Source organism: Equus quagga, chromosome 15 (assembly GCF_021613505.1).
Source record: "Equus quagga isolate Etosha38 chromosome 15, UCLA_HA_Equagga_1.0, whole genome shotgun sequence".
Classification (NCBI taxonomy): domain Eukaryota; kingdom Metazoa; phylum Chordata; class Mammalia; order Perissodactyla; family Equidae; genus Equus; species Equus quagga.
The window spans coordinates 83,203,248-83,224,087 of NC_060281.1; the positions used below are offsets into that span (position 1 = coordinate 83,203,248).

At 48.9% G+C, this 20,840-nt stretch overlaps 1 protein-coding gene across 3 annotated transcripts in view; it reads left to right on the forward strand.

The window, feature by feature from the left end:
- The window catches only part of MYO18B (myosin XVIIIB), a 249,548-nt gene that overhangs the window by 228,250 nt on the left and 458 nt on the right, over positions 1-20,840 (forward strand). For 2 of the 3 annotated variants that reach the window (XM_046640628.1, XM_046640629.1), the window contains exon 43: positions 17,613-18,860. In XM_046640628.1, coding sequence (XP_046496584.1) covers positions 17,613-18,849 — 1,237 coding nt within the window. In that variant the 3' untranslated portion in view covers positions 18,850-18,860. Of the gene's footprint in view, positions 1-17,612; positions 19,230-20,840 lie in introns of all 3 variants that reach the window. The other variant, XR_006885372.1, reaches the window with a different exon arrangement.

A 20,840-nucleotide genomic window follows, 5' to 3' on the forward strand; every position in this document is an offset into this window, starting at 1 on the left:
GCGAGGACTCTGTCACTCCTGATAACTCAATACTTTTGTTTTTTTCCATCAGCCAATTTATAAGACAGCAGAAGCAGAAGTGGAGGCGGCCAGAGCCGATTGTGAATGCTCATTAACATAATATCCAAGCTCATAATTAGAATTGTATTAAAGTGCATGAGAAGGATGCTTAGCCCTTGAATGACACCCTAAGTTGTTTAGCACCCATTCGAGTGGGAGACGGGAGGCTGTGGTGGTTTCAGTACATGGTCTGAAGTCAAGGCATCTGGATTTCTAGTCTATATTTGCTCCTCTGCAGCTGTGAGACTTGGGGCAGGTTGCTTAACCTCTCTGTTCCTGTTTCCTTGTGAGTAAATCAGGTTTGTTGTCAGGGTCAATGAGATGGTGCACGAGTCGGTATTCACTCAGAGCCTGGCACCTCGAAAGAGCTCAAGAAAAGTAGCTGCTTTCTTAGGGTTGGTGTCTATTTGATGCCCAGAGGAACCCCAGGAGACAGACATCATTACCCCCCGGTAACAAGAGGAATCTGAGGCTGGGGGGGGGCGGGAACAACTGACTCAGGCACAGACCGTCTTACGTCCGCTCCTGTAGCGGCACCTGGCAGAGTGGGTCCTCGGCATCCCCCGGCAGCCCTCTCTAGAGCCTCGTCGGTCTTCCCCCACCCCCACTCCAAGTCCTCAGGCTTGTCCAGTTGCAGTTAGAGAAGAGGTGCCCACACCATGGACAGCCTGGGGCAGCAGGCAAGAAGGGACCATGAGCTCCTTGTCGGTTTTCTTCATATTGGTGTCCCTAGAGCTGGCACACAGTAGGTGCTCAATAAATTTCTGTTGAGTGAATAATGATCATAATGTCAGAGCGGGAACAGAAATATTAACTGTACCTGGTCACAGCTCAGCACTGACTGTGACACAGAGAAGGTCGATAATTTGTTCAGTGTCACACAGCAGGTAAGTGGAAGAGCCAGACTTTGAACCCAGATTTGAATCCCTCCAAAATCTGTATTTGCATTTGCCACACTGCATGGTTTTGCAACATTTCTCAGGGAGTAGATCACTCACCTGGCAAGGTTCACTGGCAAAGAGCTGGCCTGTTATTAATGTTAAAAGTGCATGAGGATCGTTATGCAACATTCAACATCCATCCAAAAGGTATTTATTAAATGCCTGCTGACTGCCAGACCCCATGGCATTAAGCCCTGAAAAATTTTGAGCCCCGTCCTTGGAGTAGGTTTACAGTTTAAAGGTTCTAGAACTTCTGAGTTGGAGGGGACCTCTGGGATTTTCTAATCCAAGTTGCTCATTATATCAAATGAGAAATGAAAATCTGAAATCTGCAGAGGGAAATATCTTACCCAAATTTATAGTAAGGACTGACCTAGAAGATGCCTTGACTTCCACGTCTTTCTACTTGCTCAAGTAATCTCTGAATGCTTTCCCCTTTCAAGAGCTTAAACTATAACAGAGAAGATTAAAGTCCTCTTGGTCACCACCCCAATCTCAGCTCCTTTCCCAAAGGTATCCACCATCTTCAGTTTGGTGTGCATCCTTCCGCATCTTTCTCTGTGTATTTATAAACGTATATGTAGTTGTAGCAAGTACACAGCATATTCGTGGGCTTTTTAAAAACATAAATGATTTGATGCTATATTATATATTACGCTACACAAAAGTTCTTACAATGTGCTTCTTTCCCTCAATAGCTTGCCTTGGCCGTCTTTCCTTATCAGTATGCATAAGTCTATCATGTCCTCTTAAAGTCATGCAAAAGATCTTAAAGTTATGCCATGATTTATTTAACTATAGTCTTCTCGTTTCACTTTTAATTCCTTTCCAGACTTTTCCTACTAACCTGTAAAGCTTCAAAAAACACATGTCCTTAAGCACATGGGCAAATGATTCTCTGGGTCAAAGGGCACTTGCATTTTAGACTTGACTAGATCCTGCTAGATTGCCCCAGCATTCTTCTATTAGATGACTAAATCAGTGGAGTGTGACACTCTCGTCTGCCATCCTCATATTCCATGGCACATCACAGGGCCTCATATGTGAGTCTCATGGACATTTCCAATTTGACTGAAAAAGAAGGTCACTCTAAAACCAGAAGAGAGGGAGAAAGCAGTCTTCTGCCAAAAAAAAATGAAAGCATTCCTTGTATTATTTATAAGGGGACGTCAACTCAAGAGAAATACACCTAAAGCTTTATGATTTATGGCCCAGGAAGCAGGCAGCTGCTCCTGATAAATGCAAGAGCTTCTGGAGACGAGGACACTAAATTTCCTTCGTGGCCCCAGAGAGCAAGTTTATGGGCTTCGTGGTGGCAGCCACACTTGGCTCCAGAGTCTCTTTTAACGTCTGGCTGCGGCTGATGCCAGGGCCGTCCTGCGTCTGGCATGCTCCCCTTGGCCCCTGCTGTGTGCGTGGTCTCTGCTTCCCGCCCTCGAGGGCTGTTGGCCTGCTGGAAGAGTGTTAAAGGGAGGGAGGCTCTCCCCACTTCCTGCTTGTCCTCACAGCCCCTCAGGCTTTCCAAGGAGGGTCCACGACCCATTTCACTCTAGTCCTGCATCCCCATGCCCAACAGAACCCCAGCCTTGGTCACTCACACAGTTCTGCAGGGTCCGTGTGCTGACAGGCATTAACTGACCCAACTATGCAGACTCCTAACATCTTGTCTTGTCACTGGTCAGTCACTTCTCTCATTTTACTGGACAATTATTCTAAACCATCTTGACTTTCCTCCAGTCACTGTCCCTAACTTTAAAGAGACATCCTAAACTCCTGGTTCATTCAAAGAAAAAATATGGCCTCAACTTCTGTGGTTCCTTTAAATCCATCTCTATCTGCCGCCATCTTCCCTCTGGTCTCAGAAGGTGAGATCTGGTCCTGTCTGAGTCCAATTCGTACTCCTCCTCCGCTCCTTCCTCTCCCATACAGGGCTCCCATCCACCTGGTGTCCCCTCTCGCTCCTTTATCCTCAACTTTCCGCATTTCAGTTGTCCTCCCTCCACAGGCTATAACCACCTTCAGGGCATCCCCATCCTAACCGTATCCTCACCCATCATTCTGTACTCCTATTGAATTACTCCTCTTCCTTCTCTTCAGAACCAAGCTTCTCCAGTGTGGGGTCCACACTCACTATCTTCACTTACTTAACATTTTATTCCTCAGTTTCCTACAGACCAGAGCCTACCCCCACCACTCCATGGAAACTTTTCTCCCCATGTCAGTGGCTTCCAATGGGACAAATCAGGGGACATTCTCCAGTCTTGATCTTTTTCTGGACTTCTCCCCTGCATTGGCAACTATGGAACCTTCCTTGGAACTCTCTGTTTGCGTGGCTTTGTGGATGTTTCTGTTCCTTGGTGCTGCCCAGACTTCTCTTTCCTGGTCTCTTCCCCTCCTCCAGCCCCTGAATGCTGGGATTCTCAGGAGGCTGCCCTCACCTGACTGTTTTTCTCTTCACCTGATCCCAGGCAATCCTTCTGTGATTTTTAACCCCTCTGCTGTAAGCCGATGACCCCCAAATCTAGACCTCCAGCTCTCCTGTTCTCCCAGGCTTTAAACTTATGTATCATATCTAATTGCCTACACTGAGAAGATTGCCAACTGGATGTGTCCCAGTGTCTTAACTCAGCATATGCAAGAGGAAATCCCTCCCTCCCCACCGACCTGTGTTGTCCATCCTTGGGTGGTTCTATCATCCACAAAGCTTCCCAAGCTGGAACCCTTGACTTACCTAAGACCATCATCCCTCTCTCTCCTCCCCTCATTCAACTGGTCCCTAAATCTTGTTTGTTCTGCCCCCTTTCAAGAAAACACTCTTGGTGCTCTTTCTACTTATCTCCATTCCCACTGCCACCACCTTTAATTCAGGCTTCCATCATTTTGCTCTTAGATTCTGGCAAAGAGCTTCCAACACCACCCTCCTTCAGCCCATCCACTACGCTTCAGCCATGATCCTTCTAGAACAAAAACCTGGTTTCAGTGGCTCCCCATCACCTACAGCAGGGGGCAGCACACTCAACTGCCCACAGCCCAAATCTGGCCCCCCAACCTGTTTTTGTAAATAAAGTTTTATTGGAACACAGCCATGCCCATGTTTTTGTTTTTAATTTTACATGTTGCTTGTGACTGTCTTTGTACTGTGATGGTAGAGTTGAGTAATTGCAACAGAAACCATATGGTTCCAAAGCCAAAAATATTTGCCATCTGCCCTCTACAGAAAAACTTTGGTGATCTCTGCCCTACAGGATAGCACAGTATGGAATTCAAGCACCTCAGCTGGCTTATAGTGTCCGCCATGACCTGGCTCTTGTCTACCTCTCTGGTCTCATTTCCCTCCATCTCCTCTTCATACTTTGTGTCCCAGATGGTTTAGAGCTCTCCCTCATACACTGTGCTGTTTCCCACTCCTTGTCCTCTGTGCATGATATGCCCTCTGCCTGGACACCTTTCCCACATTTCTTCACCTGCCAAACTGTTACTCACCCTTCAAGACTCAGCCCATGGATCACCTTCCCCAGGAGCCTGCCGTGACTCCCTGGCTGGGTCAGGCGCCCCTCTGCTGTGGTCCTACAGACCCCATATGTCCCCCTTCCATAGCACTTACCTTATTATGTTGAGATCACCTGTTCAGGTGTCTATCTCCCTTAATAGGCTGTGAGCCCTTTAAGGACATAAAATTTATCTTTTCCTTCTTGTACCTCAGCATCTAGCACAGCGCCTGGCACATAGTAGGTGCTCAATAAATATGGATTGAACAAATAAATGACCAGTGAATGGAAGTTAGATGGCCTCTCACCAGATGATTAGAAGAATAAGGCTGATATCAAGAGCCAAGGGTGGATTTGCCAGACTGGTTCTTAGCAACATGGAACCAGGATTGATGGAACATAGTGGAGAAAACTGAAGATCTGGACTCAGTTCTGCAGAGTGCAGACTGAGGGCAGCGGCAGGTGGTGGGCACAGAGGGTGAAACTGGATCTGCAAGGGGCCTTGAAGACACACTCAGGAGGTAAAGGAAAGACAACAGTCTTTGCAGTCTGGTAGACCTGGTTTCTAATGTGAACTTACGAGCTGCCTGACCATGAGCAAGTTAGAGTCTCTGGATCTCAGCCCCTCCTCCATGTTATATTTCCTTTGCGGGATTAAAGTAACAGCTACAGAGTGGCTGGTGGAAGGCCTGGCACCAATTTAGCATTTAATAAGCAAAAGATCTCTTCTGCTCTCCTCCCTTCATCCCAGGCCAGGCTGGGTGGGTGCTGCTCTGGGAGGCAGGATGCTGAAGGTAGGACAAGGGAAAACTATGCCTGGCTTATAATCTCACGTGCCAGAGATTGTGGAAGTGTCTAGACTTGAAGCAGAAAACCATGAGCACAACAGAGACTCTCTTGTCAATGAAAGTGGAGTTTTGGTGAATTTGGGTTTAAATATGTTGAACTTAATATGTTTGGGGACATCCAAGTGGAACTGTCCAGGTCTGGATCCATGAGATGCCAGAACTTCTCTGCCTAATGTAATAGTTAGGATTCTTTGAGGTATAAGTGACATAAAACCCAACTCAACCTGGCTTGTACAAAAAGGAAATGTATTATCTTGTGCAGCTTGGAAACCAAGGGTAGAGCTAGCTTCAGGCACTACTAGATCAAGGGATTAAAAAATGATCATGGGGATTTGACCCCTCATCAACCACTCTGCTCTGCTTTCCTCTGTGTTGGCTCCTTTCTCAGGCAGCAAGATGGCAGCCAACAGCTCCAAGCTCTTGCCTACACCTCTCTGAGCCCAAGAGTAAAGAGGGCTTCTCTCTTCTCAACAGTTCCACAAAAATCTTGAGCTTGACTTTCATTGGCCCAAAGTGAGCCACATGTCTGTCACTGGACTAGTCAGAATGGACAAGGAGGATGAAGGAGCCTTTTCCCTTAGGCTCAAATTTGTGTTCTCACCTAGCTCTGGGAGATAGGGTTATTCCCACCCAAATCACAGGAACACTGAGGGAGAAAGGGTTTTCCCAAAGGACAACAGGGTACCTTACCTGAAGCAGGAGAATGATACTGGGTAGATAAAAAAAAAATAAGCAAAGCAAATGTTCTCCACCAAGAGAAAGGTTGAATTACGGGAGCGGACAAGATTACGTAGAAGGAGGAAGAGAGAGAGAGAGCTCCCAGTGGAGGGGAGGGGAGTGGGGAGGAGAGGAAAGAGAGAGAGATGGGGGCGAGGGGGAGAGAGAAAACATTAGAGTGTTTGAGATCCCCGTTTGGTAGCCTCAGGAAGTCCAAATAAAATTGTGTGTCTCCTGGTCAGAGACTTTATTTATCCCTAAATTTCCGTGACCGATCTATCACCACGCAATTAGTGATGCTGTGATTGGAATTTATTACCAAACATGGCTCTCCACTGTTGCTGTTGGACTTGTACCATATTGCAGTGTGAGCGTGGAGATTATTGTATAAATTATTCTCACTCACATAATCATCGTGATTTTAATTACTGTGTAATCTTCGCTAATTACTGTTGTATGTATCATTTGCTTTGGTGCCCATTTAACACAACTGCTTTTCGTTTGGCTAAAAGATGGCAATACAACTTTTCCTTTTCCTGGGGAAAATTTGCTTTCTGTAAACATTTGCAGCCCCATACTCTTGGCTTGTGGCTCTTAGTTTAAAAGGAAAAGATTTAGACCCCACCACCCTCCTGTCGTCCCCGTTGATTTTTATTTGGGATGAGGCTGGCTTGAATTAGTATAAAGGTCTAAATTATAGGGTATTTAAAAAATAAAGTTGTATTCCTTTCAAGGAAATGCAATTACTCCACTGCAGAAGTGAAGCAAGGACAGGTCACGTGGGGCCTGCTCAAATGATTAGATAAGACTCGTTTGTAATTAGTTCATTAATTATGTAAATGTGAATGGATGGTACTTAGCATTAAAAACAGCTTGTTCTCAAAGTAGGTTAAGCACCCACCTCTAATCTTTTTCAAGTGTGCATTTGTTTACTGGTCTCTGTATTCCTAGAAGCAGAGCTCAGGATCATTTTAATCCAGCCGGAATATGCTTAATGAATGGGCCTCTCATGAACATGGTCTTATGTCTTCCTAGAACAAAGGAGTTCTTTTCAGTTTTATCAGTATTGGGAAGATTAGTGGAAAAGATGTTGAAAGTGAAGGCGTGGAAATATTCAAAGCAAGCACATTAATCCTGAACCCAAGGCCTAAGCAAGTGAAACCAGGAGAAGTCTGGCTCTGTCCAGGATTCAGCTTGCAGCCAGCATCACTCTTGGACAGGTTTCTGTCGAAGGAGAGCTGTTTTCTACCTGGAACTTGGTCTTGGGTGGTAGAGCTGCAGATGTTTTGGGAAATTTTGAGGTTCGCCTGAGTTAGCTGCAAGTTTGTAGAAAATCATTTGAATTCATCATTTGATGGTTCAGAAGATTCTTTTAGAATCTGTGGTTCTCTAATTGAGCTAAATTTTTGTTAAGCAAACTTGTTATTGAATATAGGTAGCAGAAAGTACACCTTGGTGAAATTTTCAGAAGCTGGTCATACCTAGGTAATTACTACCCTGAATCAAAAACCAGACCGTAACTAGTCGTGACCTTTCCTTCCTCAAAGGTAGCCGCCATCTTGATTTCTAACACTATAAATTAGATCTCTCTGTTTTTGAATTCTATGTAAATAGAAGCATCCAGTAGTACTCTTTGGTGTCTGGCTTCTTTTTTTCCCCATATCATGTTAATGAGATTCATCCACATTGTTGCATGCAGCAGTAATTCTCTTGTTTTCCTTGCTCTATGGTCCATAAGAGTGGTTCTCAACTGGGGACACTTTTGCATCCTCTTCCTTGCCAAAGGACAGTTGATAAGGTCTGGGGACATTTTTGGTTGTCATAACAGAGAGAGAGAGGTGCTATTGGTATCTAGGACATAGAAGCCCAGGATGCCGCTGAGCATCCTACAGTTCTCAGGACAAGCCAGAGAGAATTATCTGGTCCAAAATGTCAATTATGCCACTACTGAGAAACCCTGGTCTATAATAGTCCATTGTATGAATATAAAATAATGGTTTTATACATTCTATTATTACTAGACGCTTAGGTTGTTTCCAGCTTAGCACTGTTATGAATAGTACTACCTTGAACAATCTTATACCCAGCTTTTGTTGAATAAGCATACAGATTTCTGTTGGGTATATACCTAGGAGTTTTCCTCAAGATCAGCAAATGACTCCAGGGGAGAGTTCCACACCATGCTGGGTTCACCTCAGTGTACTTCCCTCTTTCCAGAATTTGGCCCTTCAAGTCCTGGCTGTTTTGGTGGCTCTCCAATATCTTTAAATTTAAACTTAGCTCTTCTGGTTTTTCTAAGTTGGGGTTTCCCCTGATACAGGCTAGTTGATCGTGTCTGGAGGTTGAATGCTGAGCTAGGCTTTCCTTCTCCCTTTGCTAGGTAAACAGTCGTCCTTAGTTTCCTTGCCTGAGAGGGCATGAAAGTTCACTCGTATTTCCCTCCAGTCATAGCTTGGTGACTCTATTTCCTCCTCTAGACTAAGCTTCTTGAATGCAAGGGTTACTCATCTCTGTATCAGCAACATCTGGCATCATGGCACTCAATAAATGATTTCGGATGGATGTAAGGAGGGAGGGATGGATGGATGGATGGATAGTATCCATTCGCTTAAAACTGCGTTTTCATGAGGACCCAAGTGCTTTTATGAATAAGCCTGAGATTTTATGCAGTGATTGCCATTGCATCTGCTCAACTCAGGCAATGTCTAGGCATGGAAAGTGAAGGAAGGCATCGAAAATTTATTTAAAATAGGTTGCACCAAGTTGAATCTCTAATCAATTGTAGATCTTAATTACTTTACATACCAAGTTTATTCTGTCAAAACGTTGTGGAAAATGTATCAGAAGGTGAAAGACTGGAGTTTTAGAGGCAGCGCTTTCCTCATCTCATCAGAGTGTGACCCAGGAAGGTCGTCTTCCCTTCTCTGTTTTTCCAGGTGTAGAATGAGGTTCCAACCAGATGAGGTCCCAGCTCCCTCTTGATTCTGATATTCCAGAAGTTGATAAAACTCTGTAGAAATGAAACCAGGCTCTTGGCTTGGGTTTAGACATATGAGCAATTCACTCTAGATTGTGACTGGAAGCTGATTTTGAATTGATTGTTTCTAAGCCAAGAGTAGTGGCTCTGGCTGACTGATCAGTAGGGCTACAGGGTCTCAGTTAACCAGCCAGATGAGGCAGGTGGAGCCATTTTGTTCATTCTTTCTACAATCCCTTGTCTTTTACTCCTCCATTCCTTCCTTCTTTCCATTCTGTGAACTTTCCTTGAGCCACTCTTCCAGTTTCTGGGGATTCATAAAGGGAAACTATTGTCTAGTTCAGAACTAATGGTCTTGTTGGGAGTCATAAACAAGTAATGATAGTACAGAGTGATGGGGAAGCACAGGGACTGTGGAAGGCAAAGGAACCCCTTAACCCAAGCTGGGAGGTGGGTGAAGTCTTCCTGGAGGAGGCGACAGCTGGGCTGACCATTGAAGGGTGGGTAAAAATGGTTGTTTTTCTTCTTTTTTTAAATATAGAGCAACGGTTCCTCAGAATCACCTGTAAAGTGTCCCTTCCCCTCTCTCTCTCTTTCTTTCTTTCTTCTTATTTTTTTGACAACCAAGGTATCTGGGCACCACCAAATCTTTGAGCCTCCACTTTGATTGGACCATGACTAGTGTTTCTTCATGTACATTTCATTTCTATGTTTTACCTCCTTCTCTACTTATGTCAATATCTAAACACATTTTTCCTGCTCAACAATGTGAAAAGAAGTTGAAAACATTATGACAGTTCTCCTTAAATAGTTTTGCGTCTTTTTTCTAAGACGGACATTTCCTAACCATTGTACCACTACACACTAAGAAAATCAACAAATCCATAATATCATCCAAGATCTCAACCATCATATTATCCCAATTGTCCTAAAATTGCCTTGGATCCCTGTATTTTTTAAAAGGAAGATCCTCTTAAGCATACTCATTGCATTCAATAGCTTTATTTCTTTAGTCTTTCTCTTAAAAAAAAATAATAGATTTTATTTTTTAGAGAAATTTTATTACAGAAAATTTGAACGGAAAGTACAAAGAATGCCCATCTACCCCCTGGCCTCCCCCACATGGGTTCCCCTATTATTAACATCTTCCATTAGTCTTTAGACTCTTCTAAACTGGTAATGGTCTCCTTGCCTCCACCCTCCCATTGAAATTAATTTTTGGTTGAGTTCCAGGGGTGACTCTGGTGGGCAACTCTGTTCAAAAACAGCTGGTCCTCATACCCGGAAGGCAGTAAGAATGTGTGGGGGAGGCGAGCAGATTCTGTTCTCCCATAAAAAATATGTGGGCAGGTGTCCACTGGGGGCAGTGCACTGGGTTGGTTTTAAAAAGTGTCGAGGGTTCGGCACCCACTTCAGTTCAGAGAGGAGAGCAAGCGAGGCTTAAGAGTTATCTTGCCTCATAAAAACATTCTCTGATAAGGAATATAGGATATTTATAGAGTCTGTTTCCTGACTCAAGTCTCCGCGCCCTCAGGCTTGGGGACTGTCTGCTGCTCATTTCCTCACCTCCCCTGCTTGCAGTTGAGCAAGCTGCCTTGGTTATTCCACCCCATGGCTTCCTCCTTGCTCTGAGTCTTCCCGTCCAGCTGGGTGGCTCCTCTAAGCCTTGATGTCCTTGCCTGTGAAATTTGGATGTCAGCTCTTGTTTGTCAAGGGTTTTGCAGAAACCGTTGAATAAGCTGATAACTGGTTAGAAGGATTTTCTTCTCCCACTTGGAGTGTCTTCCTCAACCCCATACCACCACCCAAATCCTACTCCTCTTCCAAAAGCCTGACTCAGCCCCACCCCCTGCAGAAAGGCTGTGCATGCAGGCTCCGGCACCCACTCTCTCCTGTGCCAGCTTCTGCTGCGCTTGGTTTATAGTTTACCTGGAACTCCTTGCATTGCTGATCCGTCTTCCCAGGGTCGTTCTATCCGGTCTCCACACCTACAGTGTGCTCTCCAGGAGGGAAGACAAGTCCCCTTCTACCGTGTGAGCTCAGCCTAACAGTGCATATAGTCAGACAGAGGGGGGCCTCAGCCCTGCTGCTTCCTCAGCAAGCACCTGCCTCTCTGAGCCTCCATGTCCTCATCTGTAAAATGGGACAATAAAGGGCAGTAGAGCAGAGCGGTTAGAAGGCATGGATCCCAGAATTGGACTCTTTGTTTCCAATCCACGTCCTCCCATATCTTCTACGACAAAACACTTATCCTTTCTGAGCCTCATCGTGAAACGGGAAGATTACAGCAGTATCTACTGTGAAGATAAACTTGAGTAATGTCTGGGAAGCCTAAAGCCACAATATACAGTAGCTATTGTTATGCAGAATTCACCTGCACACTACAGGGGCTCAATAAATGTTTCACGTTTCCTACCACATCATGCACAGTTTTGGGGCACCCTGTAAACTTTTATTCCAGACTATCAATTAGTGTGTTGGACTCAGTCACAAAACCTTCAGGCCATCTTAAAAGGACATCTGGTTTCCCATCGCAGGCCTCACCAGTGCTAAAGAACATCGATACATTTTTAATTTCCTTTTTAATTTCAGGGTGTGGATGAAGAATGGGGGTGACAGCACGCCTTTGGGAATGATTCATGGTGTCATTAAAATTGCATTGAGTTTCCTGTAGCTCCTGTTGGCCCAGACTCAGACCTGGGAATTTTGTGTTTTGCTGTGTGATTATGTGTAATGCCATTGAGTCCAGCATCTCTTTGACTTGGACCTCCATTTTTTGGATCATTGTGTTTCAGTGGATTTTGAAAAATATATACGTGTAGATGGGAGTTCAACCGGTTGATGTTTCCAGCTTTCTACCTGGAGAGCGTGTGATGTGGAAGGAAGAAGCACGAGCTTCAGATCTGGTCAACCAGGGTCCACATCCAGGCCCTGCCACATAGCAGGGTGACCTTGAGCAAATGGCTTCTCACCAATGAGCCTCAGGGTCATCATCTGCAAGATGGGGTGACGATTCTCATCCTGATGAGATGGTGTGTACAATATATGTGCATATATAGGTGTGTTCTTTGTTCTTCATCCGATATTCACGGAGCATCTTCTCCCATGGTAGGCACTAGCGATAAAAAGATGGAGCCACATTCATGGGACTGCCTGGCAGGGCGGAGGGGTGTGGTGCAAGCTGGAGACACATGTCTCTCAGGCTGAGCAGACCCCTTCAATATCCGCATCCTTTTCCTTTGCTGCCCAGGACAGGATCATACATAGGAAATGCTTACTCTTGAACATCTGTCCTCATTTTGGGGCCTTCTCCAGCCCTGATGGAAAGGGCTGTTAAAAACAATCAAGCGAGCATTAAGATTTTTAAACATATATTTATTAGTAGCAATGCTTTGAAGTGAATAGGTAATATATGCAAGTTTAACTGTGTGATGCTCCTGGGACCTGACTGTCCCTATGACACACGTCATCTCTAATTCCTCCCCAAACCCTATGAGATAGGGCATTATTGTCCCCACGCTCCCAGCTGAACAAGTCCAGGCTCCACAAGACACCAGACTCGGAAGGGGCGGGACCAGGATTTGAACCTGGGCCTGTCTGCTTCTGAAGCCCGTTTGCTTGGCCTTGCAGGTTAGAAAGAGCAGAACTTCCACTATTTCTGAATGTTCAGATCCTAGTTTACCTGATCAGGCTTCATAAATTGAAACCACCAATATTTAGAGCATTTTCATATCTATTCTCTTGGTCACCAATTCCCTTAATAAACATTTATTCGATACCTACTGTGTGGCAGGCACTGGAGCTTCACTCATTCATCCAACACATACTTACTGTGGACCTACAATGTGCCAGAGGGCTATAGATTCACTCATTCATTCAACACATGTTTCTTGAGCACCTACTATGTGCTAGGACACTGTTCCGGGCATTGGCGTAGAACCCCGAGTACAAGAGACAAAAATCTCTGCCTCCTGGAGCTCTTCTCTCTGCTATGTTGCCAGGTTGGCCTGGTTTCCCCCATTTTGCAGCTGAGGAAACTGAGACCAAGAGAAGTTAGGTTGACTCTTCCAAAGCCACACGGCTAGTGAACGGCGGAAGCAGACTAGGCTCCAAGCAACACATGTTATCTGGACAAGGTGACGTAGGCGATGCTATGAAACCTATATCATGTCACGGGGCTTAGGGGAAGTTTCTAGAGAACGGGGCTACTGGCTGTGGGGTCAGCTAACCTGGGGTCAGAAACCTGCCTCTGTCACTTCTACCTGTGTGTGATGTGGAGGCCACCCCGCCTCCCCATGCCTGGAGGTCATAGTCCCTACCCAGGGTTGCCATGGAGATTATCAATGAACATGGCATCAGCTCCATGAGGGCACAAGGCCCATCAGCTTGTTCTTCCTTGGATCCATGGCACCCAGCACTGTCCCTGGCACCCAGTAGGTGCTCAACCAGGGGTGGCTATTGTGGCAACTGTTGAGTTATGGGATCAGCCAGTACCTTTGTGGCTGGATGCTCAGGGATGCCCGCTGGCTCCTTATAATGGCAGGTGTGCTAGAAGGCTGTTCCTTTTCAGATAGGCTAAGGGGCAGTGAGCAGAAGTTCCCAAGATGTTTCTGGAGTCTGTCCTCAGAGAATCACAGTGCCCCTGCCTAGCATTTGTCCACAGCTGTCTCCCAGTGACTCGGAGAGCCTCCTATCCATCATCTCTCTCTCCATGGCCAAGGCTCTGGGAGGCAGGCACAGTGACATCTTGATTATCCGCCATCCATCCGTCACCCGATGCTGATGGGGGGGGAGTTCCGTCTGAGCCAAGCTGTCCAGTGAGGACAGCTGAAAAAAATGAGTCTCCCCAGGTCCTTGGATGAAGACAGCAAGCTGGGTTTGAAATGCGCAAAGCCAGGACAGAAATGGAGAGGGTCATCCTACCTCAGAGAGCAGACCTGGGACCCTCGTCCTGAAGCCTGCAACAGGGCCTCTGAATTCAGATTCACTCTGAATTCTGCAGCCTCCACACAGAAAGGATGCAATGAACTCCTCCCTTGGAGTGGCAACGCAGACAGGAAGTAGATTTCATGGAGACGTGGGTGGATTTCTGAATGGTAAACCCAGAAGGCGCGCTCAGCCACAACTTCCTCCCTCCTCACTCTACCCCCACTCCCACTCCTCTCCACCCCCCACACCCTGGAAGTCTACACTGCTTGGCTTGTTCCTGTTTCCAGCCCACCAGCTGATGCTCCAAAAGCACCAGACCCCTCCAGAAAGGAGGGACCCCACCCACCCCCCCCCCCCCCCCCCCGCAAGAGATCAGACCCTCGGGCTCCTCGGCAGAGCTCAGTGATCACCATCTGGTGTTAGCCAGGCTGGGTCCTGAGTGGCTGTGCTGGGACCTTTGGGGGTGCACACCTTGAGGAAGGCGCTGCTCCTCGGGGGCCCCGAAGAAGGCGGTCAGATCTCCCCCTGGTCTGGCAGAGCTGGGGATCCTGACAGCTTGGGCCGAGGCTGCTTGTGCCCTCTGTGCCTGGACACCAGCACTCATAGGCTGGGACTCCAGATGCCCACTCCTGGGCTGCCGATGGCTTTGCGTGTCCACGAGTCAGTCCTAACTTTGGGTCGAAGATGAGGAGGGCGGATCCTCAGCTGCCAGCCTGCACCCCATCTCACCCTCCCCACTGTCCTCCTGGCCTCTGCCCCTCCTCCTCCTCCCCCTACTCCATCACCGCAGGTCTCTTTCCTCTTGCTCTCCATCTCTGCCACCCGTTCTCATTTCAACTTCTCTCTTGTTAGCCTGCTTCCTCCTCTGCCCACTTCCCTTTGCCCCTCTTCCACTTTTCTCATCCTGCCTGCTTCCTCTTCCTCGTAGACTCGGTTTCCAGGGTAGACTTGATTCAATTCAATAGTTACTGAGCATCTCCTGTGTGCTGGGCACGGTGCCAACTCAGAGGGTACAGGTGAGAGTTGGCGAGATCTTGACGGCATGGGCTGGAGACCTGCTTCCCTCACCTCGTCTCCTTCTGCCTTTTTCCCTCCTTCCTCCTTCTCCTCCTCTCCCTCCCTCCTTCTCTTCCTCCTCCTCCTGTCACTTCTCTTCCTTCCCTTTCCCTGTGCCCTGTCTTGGCGTCCACAGCCAGCCCTGGAGGTGGGAGTTGGGGTGAGCGGGATGGCAGAGTCCCAGGAGATTCGGTGACAGGAGCCCTTGATGCCGCCATCCCCACGTGGCAGGCAATGGATAAGACTGAGCACTCGAGACCCGTTCATCACGCCCGCCTCCTTTCAGGGCCAAGACAAGACGGAAATGACTTCTGTCAGCTCTGTGGCAGCCCACTGCCCCTGGCAGCTCCAAGCTGTTTATTAAAGAAAGAGAGAGAGAGAGAGAGAAATACAGGAGTGTGAATGCCATCTTGCTGTGTATTAGGGGAGCGGTTCCAAAGTGATGAAGTTGACAAATACCCCTTCAGGTAATCGTACAGGAGTGTGCCGGCTCCTTTCCCAGCCTGTGTCCAGCCATGACGGAGATGGAAGGTGACAGCCAAGAAATGGGAGAGGAGGCAGCTGCTCCAGGCACATCGCATGGCTTTTGTTTTAGCCACAGAGGCCAGCTGGTCTCAGGAATGATGAGATGCAAGGTCACCTACCCATTCATTCGTCCGTTCATCCCTCTTGCAATTTCACCTGAGGCTTTTATTTAATCCAGTGGCGGGTTAGGCTCTGGAAATTCAGAGATTATTAGTAGTAATAATAATGACCATTAATTGGTAGCTATTAATGACTAGTAGCCATTAATTATTCATCATGACCATCCCCCGTTATTTGAGGAGCTGGGCGTCGGGCACTTTGCTCAGTCCCGTGACTTCCCCGTGAGGTCAGTGCGATGACTGGGTGTGGGAGGAGGTGGAGGGGGGGCTTCAGAAAAGGGAACCACAAATGCAAAACCCAGAGGCAGGAAGGGCCTGTCCTGTCCCAGGAGCCCCGTGAGGCCAGGGCAGAGAGAACAGGAGGCTGTGAGGGAATGGGGAGCCTGACTTGGCAAGAGGAGGACTGAGGATGGTGAGAGGAGTGGCGGATGGAGGGAGCTTATCGACTCCCTCAACCCCGGGGTCTCCCCGCCACCCCAGCACCATGACGTTGACCCTCTCCTGACCTAGGGAATAAGGAGGGCCAGAGGAGCACACCATTCGTGGAGCCCTTTAACAGAGCATCGTTGCCATGGCAACCTCCCCCAGATCCCCGGTCAGGGGAGGCTCCTGCCAGTCCCAGACAATAGAGGCTCATGGGATGGTCGGAGGTCTGGCCTCTGGGGCTCAGGCAGACGGTGTCCAGGTCCCTACCCATGTCCCTTAAAATGACCCTGATGCTCTACCCTCTCTGTCCCCTCCTCTCGCCTCTGCGCATCCCCTCCACGGGCCATAGGTGACTTTCTTCCCAGATTCAAAAGCCCTTTGGGTCCTTATGGGCAGCTCTCTTCCTTCTAAACCGTCCTGTGTGATCTGGGGCTGGGAATGGTGAGCTCAGAGGGTGGTGAGCAAGAAACCCTCCCCAAAGTCTTGTCCCAGGATCCCAACCACCCTTCCTGGATAGAGGACTGAATCCCACAGTTGTCCCTGTTGGTACAGTTCGCGCACCAGGCAGGGAGTGGACCACATGAGCGGAAAGCTGCGTGTGCGTCACTCGCCGCCGTGTCCAGGCCTGAGCCCCCGGCTTTGCCTGCCGCGCCCAAACCCCGCATTCGGCACCGCTTCTGCTCGTTTATAAATTATAACTGCGCTGGTGGGCGGAAAGGAGCTCGTTCGTCTTCGACGGAGGACAAATAGATTTTATTTATCAAAGGAAACGTTGATGGACTCCAGGCTCTCTCCTTTGAGCGACCCTTTTATTTCACAGTCTATAATTTCGCCCCACTGCGACGCTCCTGCATTTCCGAGGGAAAGTGTGTTTGGCTCGGCTGCTGAAAAGTCCCTGTGAGTCAGGGCCAGGCCTGGTGTAGTCCCAGAATAGAAGGTGTCTGTCCTCTTGTGTATAGGCTTGGTTGCGAGTTGATTTCATGTAAATCTTTCCTTTTGAGGGGACCATTTCTCACCCCCCTGCCGCAGCCTATGAAACGATCAGGAGTGACCCCCAGCATCTCATGGAGGCCCACATTTCGGTCATTGACTCTCAGAAGGCCCGCTTGGTGAGGCTGCCCCCTGAGCTTGGTCCTAAATAAATAAATAACCTCCCGCGGGTCCCCCTCAAGTCTTCAAGAAGCAAATTACCTATTTCACAGTAGGTTCTGGGATGATAGGTCCTATCATGTCAGATATGATGCCTCATAATCTAAGTCAGCCATCCTCTCTGCCATTTTAATCTACCCAAACGTGCTTAGCTGGGTTTAATTATAGACAGAAATTGCATTTCGGAAAGCAACAAGAAATCATTTACATGGCTTGAATTCGTGCATTAAATCATACGGTTCATTTGAGAGTGTGGTAGAGACGGCAGTTCCAAAGAAAAATAGTATTAATGCCCGTGCTTAGTGGCTCTCACACCAATTGCACAAATTGTATGAATTGCACGATTTCCACTGATTACGTTTTTCTTCTTGGCGCAGGATGAATGAGGAGGTCGGGGATGCTGAGAGGACCCAAGAGGCGTCGGCACTGAGTGGAGCCCGGGACGTGCCAAGCAAGAGCTCTGGGGACAAGTCCGTTTCTCCCCTCTCCCTCTGCCGGCCAAAGTACTGCCATTTTGGGGAGGGTGAAGAGTGTGGCGCCCAGAGAAAGCCCACGGAGAGATTAGGAGCTCCGTCTTCTTCCCCAGCCTCTCGGAGTACAAACTCATCCCCGTCATCCAGGGAAAAGCTGCCGAGTCCTTCGGCGGCCCTGTCGGAGTTTGTGGAAGGACTCCGGAGGAAGAGAGCGCAGAGAGGCCAGGGCTCGGCGCTGAGCTTGGAGGACTGGCCCACTCTGCCCATTTACCAGACCACCGGGGCGTCCACACTGAGGAGGGCCAGGGCGGGCAGTGACAAAGGAGACCTCTCACCGAGGCTCAGGGCAAAGTCACCCCTGGAGACGCAGGCCACCGCTGGGACATCAGCTGGTCTCCTGCGGTCCACCAGCCTGAAATGCATCTCTTCTGAGAGCACGGAGGGCACCGCCTTGCTGCCCGAGAAGCTGAAGACCAGGTTCAGTTCCTGCGAGTCCATCTTAGAGTCAGGGCCAGGCTCGGGGAGAAAAGCGAGATCCCCAACCATGCCCAGGGACACGTTCTTGTCGCCCACGCTGCGCCCCCGGAGGCGCTGTCTGGAGGCCTCCCTGGACGACGCGGGCTGTCCAGACCTTGGGAAGGAGCCGCTCGTCTTCCAGAACCGCCAGTTTGCCCACCTAATGGGGGAGCCTCTGGGCAGTGACCCGTTCAGCTGGAAGCTCCCAAGCCTTAACTATGAACGCAAGACCAAAGTGGATTTCGATGACTTTCTCCCGGCCATCCGGAAGCCCGAGACTCCTACGTCCTTGGCCAGAGCAGCCAAAGATGGGCAAGACAGGCCGCAGCATTCAAGCGTCCACTTTGAGACGGAAGAGGCCGACCGGACCTTTCTCACAGGGATCAAGACCATTTTGAAGAAGAGCCCGGAGTCCAAGGAGGACCCCGCTCTCCTCTCTGACTCGTCCTCCTCCTCCAGCTCCATCGTGTCCTTCAAAAGCGCCGACAGCATCAAGAGCCGGCCGAGAATCCCGCGGCTGGAGGGTGACAGTGGGGAGCGCACGTCACCCGAGAACAGAGAGCCGGGGGCGGGGAGGAAAGACGAGGATGTTGAGAGCATAATGAAGAAATACCTGCAGAAGTAGGAGCTGCTCAGGTAAAGCAACAGCCTGGGACCATTCTTGCGGAATGAAAGCAAGATCGTTTGCCAGGCCCGGCAGCCTGGAGGGAACCAGTTGCTGCTGCCTTTAATGCTGTGATGATTTCTCTAGAGACAAGGGCTTCTAGAGGTTTTTGCTGAAATATTGTGTTGCTGGATGCAAAGCTTATCAGATGCCCTCCACTGGGCGCCACCTACTTCTTTACACTTTAAAATGCAGACCCCTCGGAAAGCAAGAGGGTCCTGTGGGATGATGCTGAAGAAGATGCTGGACTTCACAAGTTTCCTGACCCCTGTCTGGTATTCTTGGCAGAATGCAGGAGCTGGCATGGCATCCTGTCCACGCAGTGTCGGGAGATCCGTGTGGTAGGGTCAGGAGGGTAAAAAGAGGCCTTGAGGATGGTGGAGTCCGGCTCTTGCATTAAATAGAGAGAGAGAGAAACTGAGGCCCAAGGTGGGGGAGGGGACAGGTGCAAAGGTCACAGAGCAGCCATGGGGAGAAGCGGTGTTTCTCTCTGCCTGCCCTCCTCCTCCCCATCCCAGTCCTGGCCCTTCTCTGGAAGACAGGTAGGAAGAGGAATGCTTTGCTAATAATGACGGATGCTTATTGAGTGTCTGTATCAGGTGGTCATTTCGCACCCACCATAACCCGGAGAGGTGAGTGGTATGACTTATTCCCATTTTACAGATTGGCAAACTGAGACTCAGAGAGGCTAAGCCACTCACACCAGATCACCCAGGCAGAACTGGGATTTGAAACTGAAGAATCCCCAGTGGTATCTGTCACACTTTTCCTGAGGGACGTTTTCCAGGCTTCTTCAGGAGTAAACTCAGAGGCACATTGAGGGTCTTTAAAGAGGTTGCCTCCACGGACCTCCCAAACGGAGGTAGACTTGAGAACCCCGAATCTAAAGGGGAGTTGGAATTCATGGACTCTGACCTCACTGTGGCAAAAATGAGGGAGACCTCAAGCTTGGGGTCACCCCGTGAGTCTGCCGCCAGCCCAGCCACCCAGACTCCCAGTTCTTTGCTTTCTGCCATGAGGCAGGGCTGGCCCCTGACAACCCCTCATAGGGCGTGTTTCCAGCCTTAGAGCCTGAGCCTTCCACTCCATGGCTCCCGTCTGAAAGGCAAAGCCCCCTAGGGGTGGCTGGACATCAGGTGCAGACACAAGGCAAGCCCACAGCCCAATGAGAGCCCACAACCTTCAGAAATCTCCCCGAGACTCAATCTCAGATCTCACAGCAGCTCCAGGCTCAGGTGGCGGAGCTGTCCCACGCAGGTGCTCCGCCAACACCTTGTGTCAGCCCCCAGCCCTCCTTCCAAGAGCCTCCTGGACCCAAACCAGCCACACATCCTCCACTTCTAGAGACCTGCTCCTTTGAGAGGCACCCCAGCCCATCAAAAAGCCGTTGTCCCTTCGCTGGAGATGGGCTCGGACTGTATCGCAGCTAATTAATTTGACTTAACATGGCCTTCTCTCTGCTCTCAATTACCGAGGAGAGATCTGACGTTCATTTACATTATTATGCTCTCGGGGACACAGAAAGCAGTTTCAAAGGCCAAGCAAAGGGCATACGTCCATAAGGGGAATGGTCCTTAGCAGCAGTCATCACAGAACATCTTGTCTCTGCCACTTTTTTTAAACACAAGCCTCCCCTCCTCCTCCCAGCTAGGCTCACCATGATAACAGAGCACCTGCCTTAAAATTCTGTCCACCCTGGACGTCCATGCTGGAGTTTTGAAGGAGACATTACCGTCCCGTTCCCCGTGATGCAAATGCATCCCAGGATTTGGAACCACACAATCCCCAAAGCCCAGTTCTTGCCTGTAACTGGCCGTGAGATCTTGGGCAAGCGATGCGACCTTGCTGAGCAGCTGTGTTCTCGGCTGGAGAATGGGGGTGATAGTCCCAGCCACCCAAAGTAACACTGGGGGTTTGATGCGAATTCGAGAGATCCCTGGCGCAGAGCCTGG